The 24,590-nt window shown below is 36.6% G+C and overlaps 1 protein-coding gene across 4 annotated transcripts in view; it reads left to right on the top strand.

Annotated features, from left to right (window-relative positions):
• The window catches only part of ARFGEF1 (ARF guanine nucleotide exchange factor 1), a 149,792-nt gene that overhangs the window by 111,619 nt on the left and 13,583 nt on the right, over positions 1–24,590 (top strand). For 3 of the 4 annotated variants that reach the window (XM_060610667.3, XM_060610668.3, XM_060610669.3), the window contains 11 exons: positions 2,655–2,745; positions 7,904–7,944; positions 8,035–8,204; positions 8,565–8,716; positions 8,855–9,027; positions 9,802–9,962; positions 10,870–11,000; positions 14,368–14,497; positions 15,810–15,945; positions 16,027–16,165; positions 18,090–18,162. In XM_060610667.3, the coding sequence (XP_060466650.1) occupies positions 2,655–2,745; positions 7,904–7,944; positions 8,035–8,204; positions 8,565–8,716; positions 8,855–9,027; positions 9,802–9,962; positions 10,870–11,000; positions 14,368–14,497; positions 15,810–15,945; positions 16,027–16,165; positions 18,090–18,162 (1,397 nt within the window). Of the gene's footprint in view, positions 1–2,654; positions 2,746–7,903; positions 7,945–8,034; positions 8,205–8,564; positions 8,717–8,854; positions 9,028–9,801; positions 9,963–10,869; positions 11,001–11,293; positions 11,394–14,367; positions 14,498–15,809; positions 15,946–16,026; positions 16,166–18,089; positions 18,163–24,590 lie in introns of those variants that run through there. The other variant, XM_060610670.3, reaches the window with a different exon arrangement.

Below are 24,590 nucleotides of genomic sequence, written 5' to 3'. Positions count from 1 at the left end.
AGGTAGATAGATAGGTAGATAATTGTGTATATAATAAAGAGTACATAGCATATGATTATTAGAATTATATGCATACTGTTCTTTTAAGGTGTATATCAAAGTTTAAGAATCCACTGGGGGGGCACCTGGGTGGCTCAGTTGATTAACTGTCCAACTTCAGCTCAGGTCATGATCTCATGGTTCATGAGTTTGAGCCCTGCGTGGGGCTGTACGCTGACAGCTCAGAGCGTGGAGCCTGCTTTGGATTCTGTATCTGCCTCTCTCTCTCTGCCCCTCCCCCCACTCACACTTTGTCTCTGTCTCTCTCTCAAATAAACATTAAAAAAAATTTTTTTTTTAATTCATTGTCTTGGTCTTATAAATCTTAAGTAAATATTCACAACACCTACCTCTTTGTTCTTAGTTAATCTGAATATTTTTGCTTTTGAGCAATTTGGTAAAGCTGAAACTATTAGCCTGTTATGTTACGGTGTCATACAGATCTTTGATTTCACGTGTTTCTGAAATAGGTTCTTTGGATTGCTAAACATTTTATATATATTTTTTACTCCTCTAAATATGTTTATTATTAATGACTACAGTTTACCATGTAATAATAAAAGCTCTTAAATATAAAAATAAAAGCTTTCCAGAAAGGACGTGAAAGCTATGTGGTGATTGGCATTATTTTTTCCCATAGATTTTTCTTTGTGGAATTCCTATAACGTGATCGCGTGCTTCAAGTGTTGCTTGACACTGTCTCCCTAATCACCCCAATTCTCTGTCACTTATTTCAGGCTTTGATCCTTGTTCATTTGTATTATAGAAATAGACTTAGTCTTTCTAGCTCCATTATCTTTTCCTGTTTCACTGTGTTCTACAGATACTACCAGAATTATTTTTTAGAAAATAGATTTGATCATGTGAGTCTTCTGAAAGGTCTGTTCCTTATTTTCAATGGCAGTACATTAAACATGGCAGTCAAGTGTTCTTCACATTCTAATTTTAGTTTATCTTTCTCTCCCTTTTCTTGTCCCCTGCCAGATCCTCAACTTATGCAAGTGTGTTAAAACATGGTATTTACTTGCATCCTTCCAGAGTATATGCTGCTCCTTGTACCTAAATTACTTTTCCTTCTGCCTCCTTTCCTATGTGATCATCTTTCTAGGTGCAACTTGATTTAATAGATCATCATATGTGAAGCCTTTTCTATGAGCTAACATCCCTGTTCTCCCTTCTTCTATTAAAATTAGTTCTCTTTAGTAAAACTTGTATTATATGTCATTAGTTTATCTCAGCCATGAAGTAATTATTACATTTTACTAAAGTTGGTTATAAGTCTGTGTTTCCTGGTAAATTATAAAATAAACTCTGTGAGGACAAGGATCACGTCTTTTTCATTGTTCATTTCCTGAAAGAAAATTTGAGTTTGGCGGCTTTAAATAATATCATCTATTATGGTTGTATTCATAAAGGCATTTATTAAGTGTGTGGTCATTTGAGTCAACAAATATTTAACATCTGCTTTGGACTTAATATTGAGGAAGGTAGAGAAATAACAAAAAAAAAAAAAAAAATGTGTAACTTGGTTTCTTGCCTTAGGTAACTTCCTATTGTGCTGAGAAGGCAACATTAACACATGTATAGTAATTTATGTGAAACTTAATGGAAAAAATTCCTGATTTGACTATTATTTATTTAAGTAAATGCTTAGTTCAGAGGAACAATGGGATGGAATCCTTCCTGAAAACTCAAATTGGGTTTTAGTAGATAAGTTTTAGATAGTCAAGGGATGGCCTGAACAGAGACATATAATGGCTAGAATGTTGAAGGGCAGTGCCTTAAATGTTAGGCTTAAAAAATTTATGCTTTATCCTGCAAGTAATAGTAAGCAAAATGAATGTAATGATTTAGAAAAGTTAACCTGACAGGAGACTGAGAGAGAGGTTGAAGAGGGGAAAAATTAGCAGCAGGGAAAGCAGTCAGTAAACTGTGTCTATAATCTGGGCCTGAAATTATAAGGGCCTAAACTGAGTAGGAATGAAAATGAAGAAATGATACCAAAAACAGGTCAAAAGAAAGATTTAGTAACTGGTGGAGGAAGGGAAAGGTATCCAAGGTGATGGAGAGGTTAAGAGTTTGGAAGTTGGGGAAATTGTTCTGCTGTCCAACATGTGGGACCAGTTTTTGAGGGAAAGAAAAATAAGTCTTTTGAATAAGGGGATGTTAGAAAATACAGGTATAATTTCCAATAAGCATCTGTAAATAGAGGACTGGAGATTAAATGACAGGGAGATCCAATCATATGGCATTGGGAATCAACCTAAGAAGGTAACATTGGGAGTGCAGTTAGTGTTATTTCTTCAACATTAAGGGAAATTGTGCCTAGTATGATTAATTTTGTGATCTAAATTCTCAGTGCCCTTAATTTGTTGATCTTTGCAAGCACAATTTGTCTTTATAACCATCCATGTCTGTATGCCACTTAGTATAGCTAATTAAGCACATTTGGCTTTGATATAGGTCCCTGAGGCCAAATAGGTCACTATTCACCAAAAGCTTTATTTCTCTCATTAGGAAAATAACTGATTTCAGAAATATGTTTTAGAACTGTAGGTGTATTCTTCCACTGAATTATTTTCAAGCTGAAATGACTCTCTTTTTATGTGTGGTAGTTGGAGGAAATGTGGACTGGAAGCAGATAGCAAGTATTCAGGAATCCATTGGAGAAACCAGTTCTCAAAGTGTCGTTGTTGCTGTAGATAGGTAAGGTATTTATTTTATTCCCTTTTTGAATGAATACAATTATTATTCTGTAGCATTTAGATATATTTTGCTCAGTAGTAGTAAAAAAAAAAAAAAAAACCACTATTGCCAGAATAACTTTCCTGAAGCAATTAAGACTGTATTGTGATATATTGCAATTTACATGATGAAATACCCATAATTTTTCTCTAGATCATGGAATATAGGAAGGAGATAAACAATATGAAAATTCAACTTAAAATAGATATTAGTGGGCATTAGGGAAATGGTAATCTTGATGAAAAAGAACACATTTTATGTCTTTTATAGAAAACTAATTGCTCTTACTATCCCTGTGTGAAAATGGAATGTAAAGTGTCTTCAAGTCCTATTTGATATGACTGCATTATGAATAAATGAAGGATTTGGTGGCAATTCTCATTGCAGACTTCTTTGGAAAGGACTTTGGAATTTGTATATTGTATACACTATCAAGTATTCCTCATATTTAGTTTGTTTTCTAACAGTAAACCCATACTAAATGTTCTTTTGAAGGTTAGGTTTTTCTAGGTGAGTGCCCAAATATTTGAAACTTAACGTTTTATATCACTGATACTTAAATTTTTTTTATTGCTTCTGATGAAACTTTAAAAAATAGAACATGTATTTTTTTTTCTTGGTGCTTGGAAACTTACACTAATCCATTATTTTACTTCAGATAAAACATTTTGCTCTAAGTACAGACTGAACTAGGGTGTTCAGTGGCTACTGACCTTGGAAAACATTCCAAATATTCCTTGCAACTTTTTCCTTGAAAAAGAACTCTGTAATGTCTGTTTGCTGACCTTTTTTTTTTTTAGGGGAAGGAGGTCATTTACCTTTACCTTGTGAAGGCTGAAGAAAGATTTTGTATCATCTGACATGTACTGTGTAACTTGAAGGTTTAACAACGTGCTTGGCACTTTGCAAAGTGCTTTACATGTATTATTTCATTTAATCCTTCCAGTAACCTCATGAGATGAGTAGTAGTAGTAGTGTTGTTAATTTGCAAATGAGGAAACGGAGACAGAGGGGGATCAAATAACTTGCTCATCCCCACAGTTAATCTTGTCTTGATTATTATTGTGATAACCGTTTCATCCACAGAGAATTTGAGGAGTGGTGCCAGGACATACGTTCAGGCAGCTTATCTCTTGAGTGTACACTCTTATCCTCTCCACCTCTTTGCCTGCATGTACAACCGTAGAACAGTGTAATGTCTCCCCTTCTGCCATCACAGTAGCTTTTTTCCAAATTATTTTCTGGACTTGCAAAAAATCCTCTTCACTATCATTATGAGAATCTCTTCAGGCAAGAGTCAACATTTTACCTATTTGTTTCCATAGTATATTTTATATGACCATACCAAGTTCTAATTTACCTATACATCCACTGTTTGTTGCAGGGAGACATGTCTCTCATTTGAACAAATGATATGCCTCTCCATTTTAAGAATTTAAGTATATTTTAGAGGATTCTTAACGCAAATTCTATTAGTACTTTGTTGTCTCAAATTCATCATTGCCAGATAACTTCTATGACCCTAAATCCAATGTCCAACTTTATACAAAACCTCAATATTGAAATTTTAGCTCATAGAGAAAGCATTAAAAGTGACGTCTTTGATTTTATTATAAGATTATATTCTTATTTGGTGCCTTTCACTTTCTCATTAAATTTCTTCTGTTTCTGAATATATGAGTTTATTTTCACATGTAATATCCTGACTCTAATTCATAAGCCAAGTCATTTAGATAATCTAGATATTCAAGACAGTGATGCAAATATTGTCAGGCATCACCCTGGAAAGTTCTCTACTTGTCCTGCAAAAAGTAATTTTCTTGTCCTTAGGCCTGTTGTTATGAATAATCTGTTATGACAAGTAAAGAAGTAAACATGAATAATCAAAGTAGCTCTTTTTTGCTTAATTATGTATAGCTTCTGTTTCTTAACAGAAAACGTATATGATTCTATTAAAAGCTGTAAGATGGGTATCTGAATTCCACAAAGCTTCAGAATAACATTCCTTCCAAGGTCTCTAATTTTTTCATGTGGAAGAGACAAAGGACACCCTTTGGAAGGACATGCCCTGGGGCATGCGTGTTCCCCTAATATAAAAGGAACCAGGGGCGTATAGGCAAATACTCTTGCTATGGTAAGCAAGAAGTGGGATCAAAGCTGCGGAGTCTGTCACACTAAAACACTGACTTCCAAACTACCTCTTGGAATGCATTTTTGCCTTTTGGAGCGTCACAATGGAGACCGATTAATTTATTATTTAAAATGAAAGTTGTCCCGTTCAACCTCAGACATCTCCATTAAAAATCTGTGATTTGTGTTAGCTCTTTGTAACTTGGGCTTTGAATATGATGGAACAAATAATATATGTAAAATTGTTTCATTCTATTAAAATTTCTCCTACATAAAAAATAAAAAGTGAAAGTTTTAAGATGATAAAATTTTCTCCACTTTTGTTTTAGGAATCCCAAACCATTAGAATTTAGGAGAATATGGGCTGTTTAATCTACAGTACCTGATCCTTAGGATTTGCTAGGGTAGAATTTGCTAGACATTGCTAAACTAGACCAGGTTAGTAAGTATTACTAACCTGTGCAGGAATAGGTTTTGTCCAGGAATGATTTACTGCCAAAAGTGAAAAAACAGTACCATAGTTTTTGTTTTTATTAACTTTAAGCACACCAAATCTAGCTTTATACTGGCCCATCTCACACTTTGGAACATTCTGTCACCTATCAGAAAATACATGTAGCTCATCCCCAACTGTATTTGCTCACAAGCGTCTTCCAGTTAGGTCTAAGAAATAAGTGTTACCTCTGATATTTTCACTGTGAAAACTTTTTACATAATACAGTAATTTAGTCTGCTTCTTTAGTGCATACAGTTTAACATGTATGTGATTCAGAATCTGCAGGTTTTGTCCCCCCCCTCCCTTTTTTTTTTGCGTTGCCACAGTGCTTTCATTTTGTGGATGAAGCAGTAATCTATTCTATTTTCCTGCTAGTACTTTTCAGAGCATGTCTTTTAATATTAACACACAAGGTTCTCATGCGTCTGTCCTTTGCTTTTCATACAGGGAATGTAGAGTCCATTTCCTAGACTGATTTTGTGAAACATAGCTCTGTTCTCCTGCCTTAGTTTATGAAGGCTTAACTTTAAATGCCTCCACAGACTTCTGTGCTCTACCGTATGGCTTATCTGTAGTGGAGCATTACTAGACATAGAGTGACCCCTCAGAGGCTACCAAAGTGAGTAGGAATTTGTATGCCCTTTTTCAGGATGCATGCTCCCCCTAACTTCTCCTGTCACCCTGAGTCTGTAGAACCTGTCTGATTGCTACTGGTATTTCCCTGTTCTTGTTCACCATTATTTCAGGGCCTTCAGAGAATTTGTTGCTTCTTTCCCCTGTAGTTGCATATAATCTCCCTCTCTGCTTCTGTTCTTTATCCCTTTTACTCTTTGCCATATGCTTCCTTCTCAGTTTAAAGAAATTTTTTTTCTTTTCTTCCTTTTCCTGTTGTTTCTCCTATATACTATCTAATTTTTATATGTCTCTGTTTGTGGTATTTTTTTTTAATAGCCATTGCCTATGAGAATACAGTAGTTTGAGAAATCAGCTAATGACATTTATAATGTGCACTCTAGCAGTTTTCATTTTTGTTCATGTGAGAACTTTGTAGGCTTTGTATATTTTTAGTTTCTGAATTCAGTCTATCTACTGGATTAAATGGGGACTTACTATTCTATTTTTTCCCCCAGATTGTGTTCTCAGCCAGATCTTTGAAGTATTGTTTTGTTCTGACAAGAGCAGTAGAGGAAGTTTTAAAATATCCCTTTAGCAGATCAGTTTCTGAGTTATCTTGTCAGTTTTTAGGCTGTTTTTCCTGTCGTGTTTTTGTTACTCATTGCCAGAACACGTGGAAAAACATTCAAGGGCACTAAGGTTAAAAAACCATTATATATTCAGAACATGGATATAGTGGACATAATAGGAAAAAAACAATAGATTTTAAATGTTCATGTTTTGCTCAGGTTAAGTGTGAGGTAATACAGCAAAGTAGTTAAGAGAGTGGATTCTGGAGTGTGCCCGTCTCGGTTTGAATCTTGGCTGTAGCACTTACAAGTTCTGTGACGTTGAGGAAGTTATTAAAATACCTTTAAGTGTCAGTTTCTATGTTGATAAAATTGAGAGTCTAAAAATACCCACTTCACAGAGTATTTGTGATTATTAAATGAGTAGATACATATAAAACACTTAGAATAGTACCCACCTTGTAACTGTTGGTAGCCATTACTGTCACTATGATTACTTTTATTTCTAAGTTTAATATTTGGCCTGCTCCTGCCTTTAAGGTTTCCATTTTGTCATGCAAAGCCTATGGTACACAACTTAAATTGAATATCAGTTCATCCTGGAAGTCACATCAAACCCTCGGTTACAAACCCAGAGGATGGGTAAAAATGCAGACTTTTAAAAGAGGGCTAATATAGTAGATTTATGCTGAAATCTTCTATGAAACTTTGAAACAAAAATTGCTGAGTGAAGAAAGCTGGGCAAAGCTGGACAGCATATCTTAACTCTAAATATTTGAATTTTCTAAGAAAAGTTATTTAGCCACTTCTTGGTTAAACGATTGGAGACTATTTTACAAGCTTCTCTTAAATTGCTTGTAATTTAACATAAATGAGTTTTCTAACCAAACATATGATACTTGTAAAAAAGTCGAAATTTCCATTTTAAGAATGTGTTTAATGCTAGTAGATAATCAGGAAAAATGAAAAACCTTCTGTTTTGTAGTGTGCCAATGTTTAATTCGTTTTACAAATTGTTATTTTTTTATTCTTAGAGTTTCATGAGATACCCATCTCGTGTTTGTAAATTTACTAGTAAAATTACAACGATAAATTCTTACTCATATTACTGAATACGAAGGAGGGACGGAGGAACATCCAAACTCTACTTGTTATTAAACTATATGATAAAATATTCATTTGACTACCTGATGTTTTTGTTCCCTTAAAACAGATTTAAAGTAGCTAATACCTCAGGCTACTTACTTCTGAATTGATGTAGCAGAAGTCGGACTTTATAAATTTTTGAATTATGGTTTTCTTTCTTTAGAATATTTACAGGGTCAACAAGGCTAGATGGAAATGCTATTGGTAAGTATATACATTTATTTCACTTACAAATTGGTTTTTTGGCTAAAAAAACTTGAAAGCTAAAAAAATGTATATCTGTTTATATTATAGTGGATTTTGTCCGTTGGCTCTGTGCTGTGTCTATGGATGAATTACTTTCCACTACACACCCAAGAATGTTTAGTCTACAAAAAATAGTAGAAATATCCTATTACAACATGGGAAGAATAAGACTGCAGTGGTCTCGAATTTGGGAAGTTATTGGTGATCATTTTAATAAGGTATTTGAATAATTAGAAGATACGCTTACATTTGTAATATTTTTCGTGTTTTGAAATTCCTTATAATGTAATTGAGGCTTTTTCCTATTCTAGCTTTTCTAAATTACATTTTTGTAATTGAAAATAGAAAACCGTTTGAATCCTGTTTTTCTTTTTAGAAGTGATTACCTTAAGTTTTAAGAATTTAGTTAAAGTGTATTTTTCTTGTTGAGAAATATTATCAGTACACCTAGTGTCTTTGTGGAGAATCGTAGGATTTACCTGTCTATGCTATGAGTTCTATACTTTTTCTAAAAGAAAAATGAAGAGATGGATGTTCACTGCTGACATTAGCACCCTATATTTCTGTTGCCATTACAGGTTGGCTGTAATCCTAATGAAGATGTAGCTATTTTTGCAGTAGACTCCTTGAGGCAATTGTCAATGAAGTTCTTAGAGAAAGGGGAGCTTGCTAATTTCAGATTCCAGAAGGATTTCTTAAGACCTTTTGAACATATAATGAAACGAAACAGGTATGACATTTGTTGAATTGCTTAATATCATAAAAATACTTTATTATTTTCCTCAGAAGGGGGAGAAACAGAAGAAAGGAAAAAAAACTGATGGGTTTTATCTGTGTGTATATCCACGCAATTATATTAATATTTTAGGTCCCCAACAATTCGAGATATGGTTGTACGTTGTATAGCACAGATGGTTAATTCTCAAGCTGCTAACATTCGGTCCGGATGGAAGAACATTTTCTCTGTGTTTCATCTAGCTGCATCTGATCAAGATGAAAGCATAGTGGAACTTGCATTCCAAACAACAGGGCACATTGTCAGTGAGTATTCTTCTGGCTGTGTTCAAGTTAAAAACAAAACAAAACAAAAAAATGTGTTCCAGAGATAATACAAGTGTAAGATTATGGACCTGTTATGGGTTTAAGTTTACTAAGTTTTGCCTGTAGAAACAGAATAAATAATGAGTGTAATACTGTTATTACATTATTATAGTTAACATTTATCGAACGTTTACTGGTATGGCAAACACAATACATACTCTGAATGTGTTTCCTTCAGTCTTCACAACAGCTCTATGAGATAAGTATTTTCATTATCCCCTTTTTAATAGATCAGGAAACTCGGGCCCAGTGAGGTTAAGGTGAATGATGGAATTGGGATTCAAAGCCAGGGAAAGGTTTTTGACCACTGTGTTACACAGCCTCCTTTGACTGTAAAGGAGAATGAAATACTTAGGATGTAAGTTAAGCCTGATTGAAAGATAATGATGACCATTATCATTTTTTATAGATTAAGAAACTGAAATACAGATGGGTTAAATGTAATTCAAGACCTGCTGATTCAGTACCTACTGTGTACTGTCACTGCATTAGGTGCTGGGTTTATAGTGTAAACAGAACACAGACCTGTGTCCCTGTCCCCTACTACTCAAAGCAGTCAAGTAAGCAGTGATGACAGACATGAGGCCATGTCTGTTAGACATCGAAACCCTTAACCGTTAAGTATGCTCTTACATCTAGGGGTTGATGTTTTTTGTTGCAGGTAAGAATAATTGGAAAATTATAATTATCTTGATATATTTTCCACCCTTTTAGCTCTTGTGTTTGAAAAACACTTTCCAGCGACCATTGATTCTTTCCAGGATGCAGTGAAGTGTTTGTCTGAATTTGCGTGCAATGCAGCTTTCCCAGACACAAGTATGGAAGCAATTCGACTTATTCGCCATTGTGCAAAATATGTGTCTGATAGACCTCAGGTATAGCGTCATTTAGTAAACAAAATTATGCTGAGTATTTATTTCCAGTCTGAGATAGAAGTTTATTTGGGAATCCAGGGTATATGAAGCATTTATTTTTCAGTAAACCCCAAAATTATCTAAGCTTGATTCTGACTGAAGTGTTTAGAAATGATAGCTATTATTTATTAAAGGTGTCAGGTGTTTTTCTGAGTATTTCACAAGTATTAACTTGTTTAGTCTTCTACACTTTATGGGATAGGTAGTGTTTATAGCCCCATACAGATAAGGCGTCTGAGGCACAGAGAAGTTAAAAAAAAGTCTCCATGGTTGCAGGGCTAGTAAAGGAGACCTAGGGTTTGAACCAAGCCTATGTTTTTAGCCATTTCTGTATACTGTTTCCTACATGTTGTGCTGTGCAGTACTGAGGTTGACTGTGTGGGTGATTGTAGGCTTAAACAGTGAAGTAAAAGGTCAAATTGGCTGCCAGCCTTATCTTGCGTATCTGAATCTGTCTCTGTAACTGTCATCAAGAAAAGTGGTGCATTGCAGAAAGATTTTACTGCACACCAACTTGGACCTGTGGGGTGCTTAGTACTTTTTACATACATCAACTCATTTGACCTTCACACTTCCCAGGGGTGGTTAGTGTGGCTGCATGGTGTCATAACCATGAAATGATAAAAATGGAAACCTGATTTAACCTGGCATAAAAAGCAGAAAAGCTGGTGTCAGAGTTGAAGCTGAAACCAACTTTTGGATTCTAGTCCAGTGCTCTTTTTAAGCAGTTGTAATCTCCATCTTTTTATAAATTGTTATTTATCAAAGTGCTGACTTTGAATTTGTAAAACATTTAAAAATTTTGTTTGCTGAAATATTGTACAGGTGTTATATTTTGCCTTAAGTATATCTACCTTTCTTCTTGAAGGCTTTCAAGGAATACACAAGCGATGATATGAATGTGGCGCCTGAAGACAGGGTGTGGGTGAGAGGATGGTTCCCAATTCTCTTTGAGTTATCCTGTATCATCAACAGATGCAAATTAGATGTAAGAACCAGGTAACAATCAGTGTTTGTAACTACAATTTTGAAAGGCTCATTTTGACTTAAATTAACTTTTCTCACGTGAACACAAGTTCGATAGTTAAAGGCCCTAAGTCCGTCGTAAGTCAGGTGTTTTATCAATATAGCAATTATTAGACAGATTTTAAAATATGTTAAATGGAGCAACAGTAAAAATGGAAATACATTACTTTTCCTTAACATTTTCTTATAGCATCCTACTTTGAGTTTTAGCTTCTGTGTTCATTTGTTCACACATTCTATCTTTTCATATGTTTGTTTCCAATTAGAAATTGAAGTTAGTGGCAAAATTTATTTTATTTCCTGATGAATGCTAGAAGAATCTCCAAATGCACACGCTTGGTGGATTTTAGATAAAGAACCATTTCTCTTTGAAGACTGGTCAGTAACAGTTTTGAATAATGTAGGTCTATTAAAAAGAAGTAAGATCTTTCAAAAATACATTCTCATTAAAAGATCTATATGAATGTATAGTCCATTTGCAAAGAAACGATTATGGATGTAATGTAACTGGATAAGCATTCAGTATGTACTTCTTATGTTACAGCTCCTGTCAATCCCATAGTAAAATTTTTATCATAACTACCTTTTTGACTGCCAAAATGAAATTGCCAGTTTGTATATCCTGTTACCTGTCAACAAGTGCTTGAGGCATCATGAGTTCAATTTTGTGTTTAAATACAATCCTTCTTTTATGTATCCCATCTTCTTTTTAGGGAGAATCATTAGTCATTTTGCCAATTAACTTCATTGGATTTTTAAACTATACCGGTAGTACATACAAACTTATAACATATCAATGATAGAACTATAATGAAGGAATGAATTTCTCCTTCCTCACTTTATGCCACAACCAGCCTCATCCCCATCCAAGGTTAAGTGTGATACGTATCCTAAGAAATTTCATTTTTATTTGTTATAAAGAGAGATTTTTATGAAATTACATTAAGTAATCCAAAATAAGACTCAAACCTTGGGAATTTGTCAGAGAATTTAGTAATCATAAGAACTTATACGGCATTTTATTTTGCATTTAGACATTGAGGATTATTTGGCAGTGGACCTGTTAGGAGCTTGATAAACTTCAAGATAACCCCTGATTCATATTAATCTAAATTATTAAGATTTACAATTTTCTGTTGTCCAGCCACCTCAGTAGAGCAACCAACATATCATGATGGACAAGTCTTATAAACTCAGTACCCCCTCACTGCCCTTGTTTGTTTGTAGAAACTTATTTGACAAAGGACCTACCTGCTTTCTTAGCTTTTGAGCCTGTCCTTGTCGGGGATCATCCTGCTTTCCTTCTTGCCATATCCCATGTTCAGATAATGGATGAGTTTTAGTTGTTAAAGAGAAGAGAAAACATATATTCTAGCTAGTAAAGGAGAGGAAAAATATGAGTAAACTTTGTTCAGTAATGGCTTTTTCTTATTTCATTCCAGGATTTGTAAGGGCTGATATGTAGACTACATTTAAAAATGTAGTACCATGGAGGAACGTGGGTGGCTCAGTCAGTTAAAGGCCCAACTCTTGATTTTGGCTCAGGTCATGATCTCATGGTTGTGAAATCAAACACCATGTCAGCTCCACACTGAGCGTGGAGCCTGCTAAAGATTCTTTGTCTCTCCCTCTGTCCCTCTTCCCCACTCATGCACACTCTCTCTCTCACTAAAATGTAATGCCATGATTTGTATAACAGATTAATTACACAGTACTTTCACATATGTTTTTATTTGATTGCCTCAAAATTCTATGGATTTAGGATTGGTTCATTAACCTAGGGTCTCAAACACTATTTTTCCCTATGTCAGCAACTTAAGTATTGCTTTCAAAAAGACTTCTTGAACAGTGAAAATCCTTGGAAGCCTCTGTGGATTTGTGTTTGGTTTCGGGGCCTGGAAGAAACAGGATTCCTCTTACCCCAGCTGTGGGAGTTGGCATCCAGTTACTTAGAGTGGGAAGAAATGGATTTCAAGCTCAGGAGATGGAGGAAAAAGGAGCCTTGTTCTGTTGTAGGGAAACAAGGAGTTTTGATAGGCTTCTCCCACAGAAGAGAGGGTGTTTCTTCTGTAGGAATTTGTTTACTACGGTTTCCTTACTTTTTGTTATATACATTAGATATCTTATGGGTCAGATAAAGTGCTGTGAACTTACTGTAGGACCAAACTACTACTATGTTACTTTACATGTTTATTTAACAAATATTTATTTAGAGCCTGTTATGTGCCAGACTTGTACAAGGCCTGGAGATAGCACAGCAGTAAATGAGCTGGACTGTGAACCAGTCCTTACGGAGTGTTTCAGAGAAAATTTTATAATGGCTTATCATCAGACATTTTAGAGAAAATTTTGTAATGGCTTATCATCAGACTTTTTAAAATATAAGCCTTTTCTAAATGGAGGGATATCTATATTTTGTTAGAAGAAAATAACATATAGAGAAAAGGTCAAGCTTTTTAATGGTTACCTGAAGGCATTATTATTTAGAGGAAGATAATAAAGAATCAGGAAGACAATGTTGAGTTTTAGTTTTAACACTTAAACAAAAGATAGTGAATGTGATACTAAGCAGTTTATTCAATAGATACTTACTGTGTGCCTCATGGGTGACAGGCATTGCTCTGTGCCTAGAATACGGTGGGCAGCAAACCACTCACATGAATGTCATAGTCAATCAGTTTTATAATTCCTTTTGTTTACAGATGCTATATGAACAATTATAGTGTTAGCTAAAAAGTCCTATAAATTTTCCAGAACTTCATTTTATGATGATCTTTTGCAATCTTTATTACCTTTTACAACTTTTAAATGTGGGAAGGATAGGGTGGGAGTGAAGGAAAGATGAAATAAAACATTGTAAGGCCAAGGCTTTTGGAGTTTTTCCCTACAAAATGCATCCTAAAGAAACCTAGTTTATAGCTGAAATTTCCTTTTTTTTTTTTTTTTAAATGTTTATTTATTATTGAGAGACCGAGAGACACATGAGCAGGGGAGGGTTAGAGACACATGAGCATGAGCAGGGGAGAGTTAGAGAGAGTGGGAGACACAGAATCTGAAGTAGGCTCCAGGCCCTGAGCTGTCAGCACAGAGCCCGACGCAGCGCTCGAACTCACGTACTGTGAGATCATAACCTGAGCCGAAGTCGGTCGCCTAACCAACTGAGCCACCCAGGCACCCCTATAGCTGAAATTTCTTAAAATTGAATATCACGTGTTAGTTTAAAACTATTTCTAAACTTTTTCACTAGCTTTATGAACTCTGAAAACTATTTTAAGAGGGGATTCTGATGCAGCATGCTTTTTTGTATTCCAGTTTTTCTACTTGTGTTTTATCATTTTAGGGGTTTAACAGTAATGTTCGAAATAATGAAAACTTATGGCCACACTTACGAAAAACACTGGTGGCAGGATTTATTTAGAATTGTTTTCAGAATCTTTGACAACATGAAATTACCAGAACAGCAGACAGAGGTAAGAGAAAATGAAATTTTATTTAACACAGTCAAGTTAAAAGGTTCTTAATACTTTTCCTAATACAGTTTACTATTTCAAATTAAGGACATGGAAAAGAAAAAAACTAGAGAATTTTTCATTATAATAAAAGGTATGTCTTTATAAATAAAGAACAGTATTTGGGGATAGAACTGAGTTAATGAATTGGTTGTTTTCAGTGACTTCTGGTTTCTTTTTTCTTTTAAAAAACATTTTTTAAAAAAAATCTTATTTCTGAGAGAGAGACAGAGTACGAGCAGGGGTCGGGGGGCAGAGAGAGAGAGGGACACACAGAATCCAAAGCAGGCTCCAGGCTCTGGGCTGTCAGCATATAGCCCGACAAGGGCCTCAAACTCACAAAACGCGAGTTCATGACCTGAGCTGAAGTCGGACGTTTAACCAACTGAGCCACCCAGATGCCCCTGGTTTCTTTTTTTCATTTGAATATTGCCACAACTACAAATACCAGTAGTTTTCTTTTAGTATTCATAGTGACCTCTTATTCTGAAGTGAATAAAGAATACATAGTGATGTCTTATTTTATTTCAATGTATTTTACTACAAACCAATTATAGTATGCATTTCAGTAAATGTAGGGAAGAGAGAGCCTCAAGTTTTCTTATTTTGTCTCATACAGCTATATTAAATGCAAACTTTGGGGACTCTCTGGCCTGTACAAAGTTTTACTTTAGATCTGTGTTTTTTAAATCTACAGGTAGACTCTTACTTAAAAAGTCTTATTAAGTAGACAGATGTATATGCACTGTCACAAAACTGTATATGAAAATAACAGTCCAGATTAGTCTTTATATACTTGAGAAAAATAAATTCTTTACTTTGCATGGCCTTATTCACCATTTACGGTATTTTCAAGAACCATACTTCACAAAAGTTTTATTTTAAATTTATGCTAAACCCATTTGGATAAATTCTTATCATTTTCTTCTTGTTTATTTCTCTTTTAAATTCTATCATATTCTAGAGCAAGGCCAGCTGTTGTTATTCATTGTTTTGAGAAGTCATAATGTTAATAGCAAGACGATTCAGTGGTAATTTTTTATAATCAAAAATAATGCAAAAAATATTTAAAGTATTTTATATATAGATGGTTATGGAACAGTGGAGAAAAATAGATCTTGTACTGAGTTGAAGTGAATGGAATATTCTAGAGGGAAGTGAGTGCTCTGAAAGGAACGTGAACAGACTTAGCTTTTAAATATGCAAAATTTTTTTCTTGAATTCTGGTGGTTGATGAATGGTCTGACCTTCTTTTAACAACTTTTCCCCCTAGAAAGCTGAATGGATGACTACAACTTGTAATCATGCACTTTATGCAATTTGTGATGTGTTCACCCAGTATTTAGAAGTACTCAGTGATGTACTTTTGGATGATATTTTTGCCCAGCTCTACTGGTGTGTGCAGCAAGGTAGGTCTATAGCAAATAGTGACACAAAGTGTTAAATATGGCCCTGGCAATACATAAATGAATTGCTCTTTTCTTTTCTAGACAATGAGCAGTTAGCACGATCTGGTACAAACTGCTTAGAGAATGTTGTCATTCTGAATGGTGAGAAGTTTACCCTAGAAATCTGGGATAAAACTTGTAACTGCACACTGGATATCTTCAAAACCACAATCCCACATGCGTAAGAAGATTTTTTACAACTTTATATTTGTATATTGAACGATCGACCTAAAAAGTTTGATAGTAACTAGTGATTTCTTACAACAGAAATCCTTTTAAAAATACCTCAGTGTTCCATGAATTTGCATTTATTGCAAATCAGAGTCCTATAAGCCATAACAAATACAAATACTTGAATTAGATTATTTATAAACCAGACCCTTGAGTCTGATTGGTCGTGTGGTTATTGGTCACATTGAAGTGATTCTACTTGTACAAGGTTTTAATTATCCAGATTAAAGCAAGCAGTGGTTTTGGATTGGGGGGTGAAAAACTCAACATATATTTCAGTTACTGTAGATTTAATAATCTAAGGAAAATTAATTTGCAAATATGTTTTACAGTTATTTGTCATCTTCTGATGGATTAGTTTGGAATTGTAGTGAAGGAGTTTTTATCAGCGGAGAGACTAAGACATGGTGTCACTAAATGACTAATAAATAGCACCTGGATTATTTGTACAACATAATTGAATTTACTTACCAGCTCAGCTTCTGGGGCTCTCTGACCTGCACAAATCTACTACTTTTAAATCTGCTGAATAAGATGATTTAAAGCGTACTTAAAACATCTTATTAAGTAGGCACACGTATATGTATGTGTATGTGTATAAAACTTACATGAAAACTATGATTCACATTTTTAAACATCATAAACTTTTTCTTGACATGAGTTAAGTATATTTGCGCTGACATGATCCCCTTCTAAGTATCCTAATAAATAGGACATCAGAAGTTAAACAAAAGGGACACACCTCTAGGAAAGCAGTCTGTAGGTGGTCATACACTGAAAGGACAACTGTTGGTCAGATTTTCTTATTTTTTTGGTACACATTTTGTTGGAGCAACCTACCTGACCGATGACCCATTTTTGTCAGTTTATCTGTAGCCCTTATGTCAAAAGATGGTATGAATTCTTGCCTAGCCATTTTCCCTTTGAAGTCTTCACAAAAACCAGTCAGGCTGAACTTCCTTTTTTTGTTTTTAAGAACTGCTTCTGTTTTAGTTTATTAAACTACACATTCAAGTTAAGGTACGTGATCTTAAAGATCATCTAATAAGCATTTCTTCATAGAAACTGTGCCAGAGTTCTTTCTATACGGAACTGAAATGATGTCTCTAGCCCCTATCTACCCAATTCCCAGGAGCTCCTGCTTCTCACAAGCAAGAACTTGGGCCTTAATCATCTTTCTATTCCAAGTACCCAATCCAGGGGTGGCAAGTCATTTCCCCTTTGGGGCCAAATTTTATTTCACTTATTGTTATACATTAAAAAAAAAAAAAAATAGAATCAGGGCGCCTGAGTGGCGCAGTCAGTTAAGGGTCCAACTCTTGTTCTTGGCTCAGGTCATGATCTCACAATTCATGAGTTTGAGTACTGCGCCAGCCTCTGTGCTGACAACATGGAGCCTGCTGGGGATTCTCTTTCTCTCTCTGTGCCCCTCCCCCACTTGCTCTCGAGTATGCACGTGCTTGCTCTCTGTCTTTCAAATAAATAAACTTTAAAAGAATAGAATCTAAAGAGTTCTATGAATTTCTTAAAAGTCTCAAACTTTTCTCAGTCTCAGTTTATAGAGAATATATAATGGCATTAATACTTACTATAAAGTTTTTGAAACTTTTCAGAAGCAGTTTTTGGGTTTGTTTTTTTTAAATGATGACCAGAGTACCCTTTTAATTATGCTAGTTAATTGTTTCCTGGAGGTACATATTTTAAACTTTTCACTAGATTTTTTTTTTTTTTAGTAAATTGTTTTTAGCAGTAATCAAAGAAGGATTATATTGTTTTTGGCATATTTTTGTGACTTTTTTCTGCCTGTTTGAAAACATGTTTGATGTGTCCTGTTTCACACTTTCAATGACTGGTGTGATTTTGGTATTTTAAAGGCTCTTGACCTGGCGTCCCTCTTCTGGAGAAACTGCTCCCCCACCTCTGTCTCCTGTGAGTGAAAAGCAGCTGGTAAGTTTTCATAAATAAGGCATATTTAAAATTGTTTTTGAGAAGTAATTTTCTGATGGGCCAAATTCTTTTATATGAGTCCAGGTATAGCATAGGGGCACGTGGGTGACTCAGTCAGTTAAGCATTGACTTTGGCTCAGGTCATGATCTCACAGTTTGTGGGTTCGAGCCCTGCGTTGGGCTCTATGCTGACAGCTCAGAGCCTAGAGCCTGCTTTGGATTCTTTGTCTCCCTCTCTCTCTGGTCCTCCCTCTCTCGTATGCTCTCTCTCTAAAATAAATATTAAAAAAACTTTTAATTAAAAAAAATAAAAATAAAAAGATGGCATAAATGTACTGTGCAGAGAATTCTTAGGTTAAATTTCATGGTGGTGAATTTCCCAGGTGGCTAAAATTTATTTCTGTAAGTGCCATGAAGGAGGTATTTTAAATTATTTTATAATACAGGTGGTCTGAGACATAGAGTAATATAATGTCCAGAGTTTTAAGAGGCAGGTATGAGGTTATGTAAAAGGATTTCCATGCCAAGTTAAAGACATTATTGGGTATTTATTTTAAGCTTTTAATTTGGATACAGTGTGACCTAAAAGAAATATTATAAAAACAGTACAAAGAATTCTAATATATGATTCACCCAATATATTTGTTTCCTAGGTCTGCCACAAGAAATTACCACAACCTTGGTGGCTTAAAGCAACAGAAATTTGTTGTCTCACAGTTCAGGAGGCCAAAGGCCCCAAATTAAGGCATCAGTAAGGCCACGTTCCCTCCAGAGGCTTTAAGGGAGAATCCTTTGCCTTTTCCAGCTTCTGGTGGCTGTTGTCAACCCTTAGCATGCATTGACTTGTACACACATCACTCCAGTCTCTGCCCCCATCTTCAGATGGCTGTATGATGTCAAATCTGTATGTATCCTGTCTGCGTTTTTCTCTTGTAAGGACACTAGCCTTCTTATGTCTGGAAGATAAGATATAAGCCGTCTCATGTCAAACTCTTTAACTTAATTCCGTCTTTAAAGACCCTGTTTCTAAGTAACCTTCATAAGTACCAGAGGTAACAACTTAGATGTACCTTTTTAGAGCCACTGTTTGTTCAACCTATTGCAGTTTGCCCTCTGGCACCCAGAAACTAATGTTCATCTTTCAGGCCAAGTATGTTCACCCCCTCCCAATATTCCCCAAAGTTTCAACTCATTATGGCATCAGTAAGTCCAAAATCTGTTCTAAACATCATATCAAAAGTCCCAAATCTCATCATCACAGCCATCTAGATTAGGTATGTGGTCTCTTCTGGGGCATCATCCCTCCCCATCTGTGGACCTGTAAACAAATTACAGGTGGTGGGACAAGCGTAGGATAAACATTGTCATCCCAAAAGGGAGAAATCGGCAGGAATAAAAGGGTAGCTGGCCCTAATAAGCAAGTTGAAAACCCAACAGGGTAAATTCCATTAAGTTTCAAGGCCTGAGGATAATTCTCTGTGTCTTGATGCTCTGCCCTCTGGGCCCATGGCTCCTCCCTATGATCCTGCAGGTCTGCTCTCTAAATCATTACTTCTTACAGGTTAGCACATGTTTGCAGCCGTGCAGCTCCATCAGCCCATTTCCTGCCTGTAGAATCCCAGAATGAAACCTTCCTTCATTTTGTCCCAAGTCTGTCCTTCTCAGTCTAGGCTGGCTGTGTTTCTACCAGTAAATCATTCTTAAAATCCCTGTGGGTCTCTTGAGTGTGTCAAGAGGTTTATTCATGGATCCTTTGTAGATAACTTCCTCTCTCTCCTTGGCTTCTGCTGAGATGTTTGATTGGATCCATTGAATCCACATACCTAATGTCTTTCAACAAAAAGTTGTCTTGCTATCCAAAGAAATGCTTTCATAACAATGAGTTTTCCACTTTTAGCATCCTTTGCGGTCTGGATAGGCCAAGATCCTATCAAATTATCAAGTGCTAGTTCCTTTTTAGTTAGTAATTTCTTCCTCAATGTATCTGTGTATCCTCTCATTTTTCTGTAAACACCAAGGAGAAACCAGGCCGTATCTTCAACCTTTTGCTTGAAAATATCCTCAGCTAAATATGCAAGTTCATCACTTACAAGTTCTACTTTCCACCCAGTAGTACAACACAATTTAGCTAAGTTTTCTGCCAGTTTATAACACATGCAGAAAACCTTGGATTGCAAGTAACTTGTTCTGTGACTGTCCACAAGACAGGCAGACATTTCTAATAAATTTTAACTTGATAAATGAGTAGTACATGACACCATATATCACATGATCACAACTGAGCCAGTGGTTCTTGAAACTCACCTTTGATACACGAGTGCTTTGTTGTTGTTGTTGTTGTTGTTGTTGTTGTTTTAATTTTTTTTTTTTAACATTTATTTATTTTTGAGACAGGGAGAGACAGAGCATGAACAGGGGAGGGTCAGAGAGAGGGAGACACAGAATCTGAAACAGGCTCCAGGCTCTGAGCTGTCAGCACAGAGCCCGACGCGGGGCTAGAACTCACGGACCGCAAGATCATGGCCTGAGCAGAAGTCGGCCGCTTAACCGACTGAGCCACCCAGGCGCCCCGAGTGCTTTGGATTATAAGCATGTTTCCGGATGGAGTTATGCTCACACACTAAGATTTTACTGTTGCCTTTCTTCCATTATCCAGTAACATAGTCCCAATTTCCTTCTGAGATCTTATTAGAAGAACTTTTAACATTCATATCTCTGTCAGCATTCTATTCATGACCATTATATGTATTCTTTAGGATGACAGAAGATTTCTCTGACATGCATTTTACCTCGTTCTCCATCCTCACCAGAATTGCATTTAATGTCCATATTGCTACTAACAGTCTCTTTGAGGCAATGTAGGCTTTTTCTGTCATATGCCTCAAAACTCTTCTAGCTTCTACCATTACCCAGTTCCAAAATCACTTCCACCCCCACTTCATGGTACCAAAATCTGTATCCATCAGTGTTGTACCAGTGAAGTGGAACCAGCAGGAAATATCTCTGTTTCTGTCTGTACATATATATTTGTTCGTGTATGATATATGCACATACATATCTATATTTTTTTTATTTAAATTTCACAGGATTGGCTATGCAATTATTAGGGCCAATAATTTGAAATCTGTAGGGCAGACTGGAAAGCCCTGGGCAGGAGCTGCTGCTTCAGGGAAACCTGACGGCCTTTCAGCTGATCACGTGAGGCTCTGCCACATTGAGGATCATCTCCTTTACTTAAGTCAACTGGCTGTAGATGTTCACCACATTCACACAGTACCTTTACAGCAACACTTGTATTAATCACTGGATACTAGACACTAGACAGTTGACACATAAAACTAACATGACACCCAAGTTTCTCCAGATGTTATCATTTCACTGTATTTGCTTTATCATTTCCTCCCTCCCTCCCTGCCTCCTTCCTTTTTCTCTCACTCATCAACCCCGCCCCCAAGACTTTCTGAGTTCTTTGAAAATAAGATGTCCTTTTATCCCTGAGTTCCTTACTCTGTTTTTCCTTTGGAAGAAGAAAAAAAAATCTTACATAACCACAGTGCAGTTAACAAAATCAGGAAATTACCATTGAAACAGTGCTATTCTCTAATCTGGCCTTATTCAGGTGTTTTGGGTTTTTTTTTAATGTTTTTGTATTTATTTTTGAGAAATAGAGCACAGATGGGGGAGGGGCAGAATCTGAAGCAGGCTCCAGGTTCTGAGCTGTCAGCATAGAGCCCAACACAGGGCTTGAACTCGTGAACCAGGAGATCATGACCTGAGCCAAAGTTGGCTGCTCAACCAACTGAACCAACCAGGCGCCCACGGGCTTATTCAGTTTTAAACCCAGGACGCCAGCAGGAGCATATTGGTGTCCATTGGTTGATTTGTCCCCCACAACTTTTAAATTTCTCAACTAATAGTCAATGACTAAAACTTAGATCTCATAGTAAAGTACTACTGTGAGTTTGTCTCGAGAGAGCTGTCACATCTGGAACCTTGGGGGCACGCTGCTCCATGATCCTGATCTGCAGGACTGGTCTGTTCATCACAGACTCTACTTACGAAGTCCTGTTTTAAGCCCAGAATGAGCTTACTCTGTTTCCTGTTTTTCTTAAAATTGGCCCACTCCTTGCTTGCTTTGTGTCCTTTTGGTTTTTCTGCCTCTGCTGTATAGTATAGTAATTTGCAGTGTGGGCTTTAGAGTCAGCCCCAAAATAAAATCCTGACTGTGCAGTGACTGGCTCTGTGGCCTCAGCAAGTTACCTGACCTTGTGTTAGAGTGGTCTTGTGATGAGAATTAGGTCAGGGCATTCACTGCACAGAAAGCCGTTGGAGCGGCATGTGCCAGGTGAGTGCTCAGTGCCTGGGCTGCTGCAGGGCTCCCTGGGGCGAGCCAGTGGGGCCCCTCAGGACCGTCTCATCCTCTCTGTGGCTCCTTCCAGAGCTGCTGCTGCCACCCCTTCTGAGATCTACTGCTTCTTGCACCCTGCTTTCCTTTTCTTTCTCTTCTCTCTACGACTTATAGTTTGCCAAGAAATTATGGTATTTTCTAATGCCATTCTCAGCTGAGTATATCTTGCTGTGCACTGAAGGACTACTTTGTATTTATTTTTGTTTTTCTCATTAAACTTGTTTTTAATGGGTCTCAAAATTCTGTGACATATTTTTGGCCAAGCTGATTGTTCCATTAAAAAGTAGTGATTTTAAAACTAATAACTTAAAACTGCCACACACTCACTCACACACACACACACACACACACACACACACACACACACAACAAATGGTCCACAAAACATTCTGAAGGTTTTACGATGCATTGTTACCATTAACCAGTCTTTTACTGTTAAACTTAAAAGGCCAATTGACACAAACATTTCTGAGACGTTCTTCCACCACTGAATAAGACTGGGGTGGCATTGGGGCACCTGGGTGGCTCAGTTGGTTGAGCATTGACTTCGGCTCAGGTCATAATCTTACAGTTCGTGGGTTCAAGCCCCACGTTGGGCTCTGTGCTGACAGCTGAGAGCCTGGGGCCTGCTTAGGATTCTGTGTCTCCCTCTCTCTCTGCCCCTCCCCTGTTCACGCTCTGTCTCTCTCTGTATCTCAAAAATAAACATTAAAAAAAAAAAAAAAAAGATAGGGGTGGCGTTATTGGGGATAACGCTCATGTAGCCTGCTGAGCTTTCTGGGCAGACTTGGTCCCATTGCCAGCTCCAGCTGCCTTCTTGTCCACTGCTTTGATGGTGACCCACAGCAGCTGTCTGTCTCCTCTCCCAGAGTATGCTCTCGACACGCATAGTCTTGCCAGGAACCATATGAACGATGGCAGCACCACCAGATTTCAAGAATTTAGGGCCATCTTCCACCTTTTCCCCAGAGCAACAGTCAGTCTTCTTCGGTTCAGCAAACTTGCAAGCACTGTGAGCGTGTGACAGTCCAGCACAGGTGCATATCCAGCACTGATTTGGTGAAGGACTATTTTTTCAATATTAAAAATAGAAAAATACCCAGTTATTGTTAAAAAAAAAATTACAGAAGAAAATAGGGTAAAAAAAAAATGCAAGGCCCTTTTTATACTGTACCCTTCCACTGCAACTCCAGGGTTTAATATTGTGGTGTATATCCTTCCAGCTTTTTTCTATACATTTATATATACAGTATATAAATTTACATATAGTTTTCTCAAAAAATGAAATTTTATTTGGAGACTAACACGTCTGGAATATCTAAGAGATGTCTCCACTTCGATACGTAGAGATTTCTTTCATCAGAGTTCCTCCTTTTCCATTAAAGAGTCCTTTTTAAAAGGAGAGGTGTGGGCATACGTCTGGTTCACAGCTGTTCTAAAAAATGCAGAATTACCAAAAAATCGTCTTTAATTGGTTGATCAGAAAAACTGAGAATGCAGTATGCCTAACATTAAAAGATTCCTCTGAGGGGCACCTGGGTGGCTCAGTCGGTTGAGCGTCCAACTTCGGCTCAGGTCACGATCTCGCAGTCTGTGAGTTCGAGCCCCGCGTCGGGCTCTGGGCTGATGGCTCAGAGCCTGGAGCCTGCTTCCGATTCTGTGTCTCCCTCTCTCTGTGACCCTCCCCCGTTCATGCTCTGTCTCTCTCTGTCTCAAAAATAAATAAACTTAAAAAAAAAATTCCTCTGATACAAAGGAGAAGTTTTAAATTCCTAATACTGTGACCTAGTTTTTGTGTACATTTGGTTTTCTGGGGAGAAGCTTTTTAGGGATCATGAGAATGTTCAAAAGAGCCAGTGACCCAAAAAATTCAAAAACCAGTACTTTCACTTATATTCAGTAAGATAATACATTTTTTTATTCTATTAACTTATTAATCTCCCCCTTAAAATATACTTACTAAAATGTACAAACTGGGGCACCTGGGTGGCTCAGTTAGTTGAGTGTCTGACTCTTAGTT

The sequence above is a fragment of the Panthera onca genome, chromosome F2, assembly GCF_046562875.1.
Source record: "Panthera onca isolate mPanOnc1 chromosome F2, mPanOnc1 haplotype 2, whole genome shotgun sequence".
Lineage (NCBI taxonomy): Eukaryota > Metazoa > Chordata > Mammalia > Carnivora > Felidae > Panthera > Panthera onca.
Note: the sequence above shows the minus strand (reverse complement) of the source record. Positions and strands in the feature narration are given on the sequence as shown.